Raw genomic sequence first — 5,548 nt, forward strand, 5'->3', positions numbered from 1 at the left:
TTACTTGTTCAAGTCAGGAAGCGCTGAACTGTGCATTACTCAAGCATAGAAAAACTCCTCGAACAAGAGATGGATTAGTGTCACATTAGAGAAACATCACGTGAAACAATTGAACTCAGCTTAGTAATGTTTTTGAGATGATAAAAACACGTGATTTTATATGAGCATCTGAAGACCAATGTTTCTAACCGAGGGCTTAATAAATGAGGCAAGTGGACCAAAACTCTCAGCTATCTTTGGGAAAAATCTATCAGAGGCACAAAAAGGAACCTCAGTTTTTGCATCATTAAGTTGAAGAAAGTTATCATTCATCCAGCTCCTGACAGCATCCCACCACCCAGAAAGATCTGAATCTTAAATACATCCTGAGGTTTAAAAGAAATAAATAGCTGAATATCATCAGCATAACAATGGTAAGAAATATCTTTAAAAGAGCCTATAATGTGCCGCAGAGGCAGCAAATATAAAATAAACAATAAAGGCCCCACAACAGATCCCTGTGGAACACCATAATCAAGAGATGAAGAAGAGGATTTAAACTTTTCAGCAGCCACACTTTTGTTTCCATTTCTTTTTTTGTATTTATCAAAATGACAAATATGACAGCATTTCACAGACAAAATTGTATTTATGCACCAACAAGATCATTTAAAGAGCTATTAGTTAAAAAAAAACAAAGCTGGGATAACTCAGCATGATGTGCAGTGAGTCCTTACATAAATTAAGTAAAACTGGACAAGTGGAGGAACAAATGATAGGTGGCCTAAAACGTATTCACAGCAGATCAACATTATCTAAAAGTGACGTCCTGAAGAAATAGGAACAAATTTTACAAAAAAGCACCTGACACAAGTCCACAGAAATGCATCTTGACTATTAGCTGATTCATCTACTGTTCCCTGAAGCCTCATCAGAAATGATTTTTAATTAACTGTTCTTGCATTCAGTGTTTTTTCATTTATTTAATTTCCATTTATGTTTGGATGTGTTTCTGTAAATCCCTGCACATATTTTCAGTTTTACGGCCAGTAAATGAGATAATGACGGTTAGCTCAAGATGCTTGCGGTACTCGAAGTATCTGGTTGGACACATAAAAACTTTTACAGTAAGGAACTGATAAATACTGCGCATTACACAGCTGAAAAGAATTTCTAAAAGGACTTCTGAAGCGTGGCTCTGTGCTTTTCTGACCCCGATTGAGCTCTGAGTATTCAGTCCAACAAGTTTATCGTGTAAATACTCCTCGTTGTACCACATTCTAATGGTCCAGTTTTTTTCAGCTGTTGTTTACTGTTTGTCTATTTCTGCAAAAAGATTAAATTTTGTGGCAAAGATAACAGAGAGCGACTGAAATAAGATGCTTGGAAACAGCACATAAATAAAAATAATGAGACAAGAAGAAAAACGGGAGCATTTGTCTCAGTCCTGCACACAAACAGTTTGCCAGGCATTGAGATAAATCATTGTTCAAGCAATAAAACTAATTCCTTTAACTCTGATTCATGTCGAACGTAGCTACATTAGCCTTAGAGATTAATTGAATTAAAAAAATAAATAACTTAAAGCCAACATTTAAAAAAAGTACAAAAGTAACTCTAGAAATCCAGTGTGTAAAATCTTAGCATCCTCCTCAGAAAAATGTGTCATATGTTAAGAGGAGTTTAAAGGTTATATTTTATCCCTAACTGTGTTTATTTACCATAAAAACCCAAAAATAGGATCAGTCCCGTGATGAGATTGTAGGGTTTTTGGCGACTTCTTTCCCCATCTTGCAGTCTTCTCTCTGGGTCAGCTTGATCGGACAGCCAGACTGGAGCATGTCAGCAGGTGTTTTGTGGTTTTTCCAGACAGTGCAATGGCTGAGTTCAGATTATTTTGAGATCTTTTTAAAGATCTGCTACTATCTTGTTTTTTGAGGCAACTCGTTCAGTCTCGGCAAACTAAATGAGCTGATCTGCACCTGGTGTGGTAAACCTGTGTGAGATTCTGTGTGGGAATAAATGTGGGGATGCGCCTGAAATGGACTTCTTAGTTTTAATCAGATTTTACAAGCATATTTGAAGAAGTTGATAAATATTCATATGTCATATTGGTTTTTTTTTGTTGTTGTTTTTAAGAAAGAACTACAAATAAAATATTTAAATAAACACAGTTTATTTATTTATTTTTTGGTTTTTTCATAGTTTATTCACATGCCTGTGTGATCTTATTGATTGGAGGACTTGTTGGAGGTACCGGGCCCTTTTTTTATTTTCTTATTTGTAGAATCATCACCTTAAAGGTAGATTAATGCGCCTTCAATAAATTCAAGGTGCTGACAAACTCTTGGCAGGTGTGGGCTGCATGGCAGTGTGATGGAGGTGAAGCCTCTCTGTCTTGAGTTTTAACATTACTGTTACCTGCATGGCTGAAGTTATAAAACTGTTTCCTGATCAGAAAGAGAAAAAAACTTTCTGTCACTTTAGGTTTTCCAGGGAAACTTGTGGTGCAGATTTATACGGTAAAATGATTACCTCTAGAGGAGAGGATTTGATTTGCTAACTGGAATCCTTTTGTTAGTGTCTGATTCATTTCCGCAGTTACAGAAAAACAGCTGCAGCTCAGTGCCAAACCCACATCAGGATGTATTTTAATAAATATTTCACAATGCAAAAAGAAAGCATGAAGGAGTCTGACTTTAGCATTTCTGCTACATTCTCTGATCTGGAAACATTAACTCTTTTCTAGTCCGCCTTCATTAACTCTTCAGAAAATTCACATCTTTTTATTGATTGTTCCTCCATTTTTACACACTCTTAAAGCTTGTCCTCAAAATGAATAATATAATTAGTCTGAAATAGGAGGAAAGTGGAGTAAAACTAACATTTAGTAAGATCAAATAAGTTTTGCTTCTTCCTACCCCCTTTCAGACATGTTTAGTGGATGCATTTGTATGTGTTATGTGTGTTGCTGTGTGAGTGTATGTGTAGGGGTATGTCTATAAGTATGTAAATATGCATAAAGACGGGTGTATGCAAGGTGGGTACAGATTTAATTCATAGACTACATGTATATTTCATGCATATGTATATATGTACACATAGTTTCAATTCTGTGTTAAATATTGTTTTCTTATTGTGTTGGTGTGTGTATTGTGTTTGGCACAGTTTGTGTGAAATAATTCAAATCAAATCAAATTTCAGGCTTATAGCTGCATAGAGAATAACCTGTCAGAAAATGAAATATCTCAGCTCCCACATAAAGAGTTTCTATGACTGAGAGCTGGACTTTGTTTTAATTCAATATTAAAACAGCTAATACTTACATTTAATAAAACAAATCATGCACATTTGAGTTCTTTATATGATTATTTTCTATTTGGTTAGTTGTTTTCATCACCTTTGAGACTAAATTTAGATTTGTCTCGTACTTTGATCGACAATAATTACTCCAAAAAGATGAATGAATCATTTTACATCCAAAGGTACAAAATCATTTTTATTTTTATTTATTTATTTTATTTATTTAGTTTTAAAGAAAAGGCTGCTCGTCATAACTGAGATGGTTAACTCAGCCAACCTTTCTCCACTGATCCACATTCCTTTGAGTATGATATCATGTCAACTTTTACCGTAAGTTTCAATCATCAAAATCTTGCATAACAAAAAACTAGTTATCCAACATAAATAAGTATGCAAATGTTGCCCTGCTGCTCTGTGTTATTTGTCTTTCCTTATACAACACATTTCCTCTCAGTCTGAACCTGAAAAGTCCCTCTACGTCAGCAGGAAGCAGGGCTTTATAAAAGGTTTCACTCCTCCTGCAGCTGCAGTACAAACTGTGCACCAGGAACCGAGATTAGGCCACCGAGATGGATCAGCTATCATTTGAGAAGGAAAACCATAAGCGTATCCAAGAGGTGCAGAATGCTTTTGGTTCATTGGGGGCACCGCTGGACAGCCCGGATCGGATTCTGGTTGGAGAGGGCTGTCTGATGAAGCAGGGTCGTAAGGGATGGGAGCCGAAGATGTTCTTCCTCTTCAACGATATTCTGGTGTACGGCAGCATCCTGCTGAAAGGTCGCTGGTACAAAAACCAGAAGATCATCCCTTTAGGTGAGGAACTGTTCTGTCTTCCCTGCTGCCTAATGATTCTTTAATTCAGGAGAAAATATGCTTTAAAAAGAGAGACAAGGATCCATCTGACAAGATGCTGAACTGCATCACTATCAAGGTGCTTTAGTTTTGTAGTAGATGTAGAGTTTAATTGGTTAATAAATCTTTGCCTAACTTTCAGTCACTTTTCATCACGGATGTGAATGTCTTGTTTCAAACATGATTTTATATTTTTAGGAAATAGGCTAACATAGGGGTAGACGAAGATTTGCACATCAATTATCAAAGATATGAATAGCATAAAAAACAGAAATTCTGATGTTAAGCACTTTTAAGACTGAATATTTTCCACCATAAACACATCTTTGTCAGCTGATTTAAAATAATCTTAATGTAATTTCAGAGACTATTAAGCTGGAAGATATGGAGGACTCTGAGTACTTCAAGCACCAGTGGCTCATCTGCACTCCTCGCAAGTCTTTTTTTGTGTCCGCCATGTCATACGAGGAGAAGCAGGGCTGGATGAAGCACATCGACAGCTGCCAGCGCAAGCTGCTGCAGGCCGGCAGCTACCAACCAAGCTCCAGCTTTGCCGTTTCCTGGATTCCTGACCAAGCTGCCCAAAAGTGCATGCGCTGCTTTGTCAAGTTCTCCAACACCAGCCGTCGGCACCACTGCAGAAAGTGTGGCTTTGTGGTGTGCCACCAGTGCTCCAAGCTGAAAGGAGTCATAGATCACATTCACCCCACCAAGCAGCTGAGGATATGCAAGAGGTGCCACCAGCTGACTAGTGAAGAGGAGATAGTTCGCCAGAGGGGGGACAGCACTGGGAAGAATAGCGTAGAGGATGAGGATGAATTTAGTGATGATATGGAGGTGTAGAGCCATAATCCCAGCTGCTGATTGCACACCTGAAAGGGCATAAAAACACACTGACAATTAATGAATAATTAAGACTAAAATATCTAATCAGAATGTTGTAATCTAAACGATCCGAGTGGAGTCCAGACTTCTGCACGACATCTGGGTGGGAAATGTAGTCCATGATATGACATATGACACCAGCCATTCAGGTGAGGTATGCAGTGGAGTTAAACATCTTCCAGCAGGGTGGGGTTTGACACCTGTCAGCGGGGACCTATTTTTAACTTGTTTGAAGCACTTTCGTATGTCTATGTTTGTTTGGAGGGAGGAGATTAGGACAGGTAGAAAAACAAGAGAACTGCACTGTAAGAGCTGTAAAAGGAAGATGTTTACAAAAGTCAAAACGTCCTTGAGATTAAATATGATTTGTATTGTGAAATGTATATTTTTGTCTGTTTTTGTCTCAGATTTTGACACTAGCCTACTTTTCTGATGGAACTTCTTTCTGTGAATATTGATACCCGAAATGTTCATTTCCTTCCAGTCATTGTTTACATGTGAACAAGTATTTGCACCTTTTATCTGTCAT

General features: G+C 37.5%; 1 protein-coding gene across 1 annotated transcript; it reads left to right on the plus strand.

The window, feature by feature from the left end:
• The first annotated feature begins 3,812 nt into the window (after positions 1 to 3,812).
• LOC121630291 (pleckstrin homology domain-containing family F member 1-like) lies at positions 3,813 to 5,078 on the plus strand. Its single transcript, XM_041970516.1, has 2 exons — positions 3,813 to 4,095; positions 4,499 to 5,078. The coding sequence occupies exons 1-2, from the start codon at positions 3,852 to 3,854 to the stop codon at positions 4,975 to 4,977; spliced, it is 723 nt and encodes a 240-aa protein (XP_041826450.1). The 5' UTR covers positions 3,813 to 3,851; the 3' UTR covers positions 4,978 to 5,078.
• Positions 5,079 to 5,548: the final 470 nt, after the last annotated feature.

The sequence above is a fragment of the Melanotaenia boesemani genome, chromosome 2 (genome assembly GCF_017639745.1).
Source record: "Melanotaenia boesemani isolate fMelBoe1 chromosome 2, fMelBoe1.pri, whole genome shotgun sequence".
NCBI classification, from domain to species: Eukaryota; Metazoa; Chordata; class Actinopteri; order Atheriniformes; family Melanotaeniidae; genus Melanotaenia; species Melanotaenia boesemani.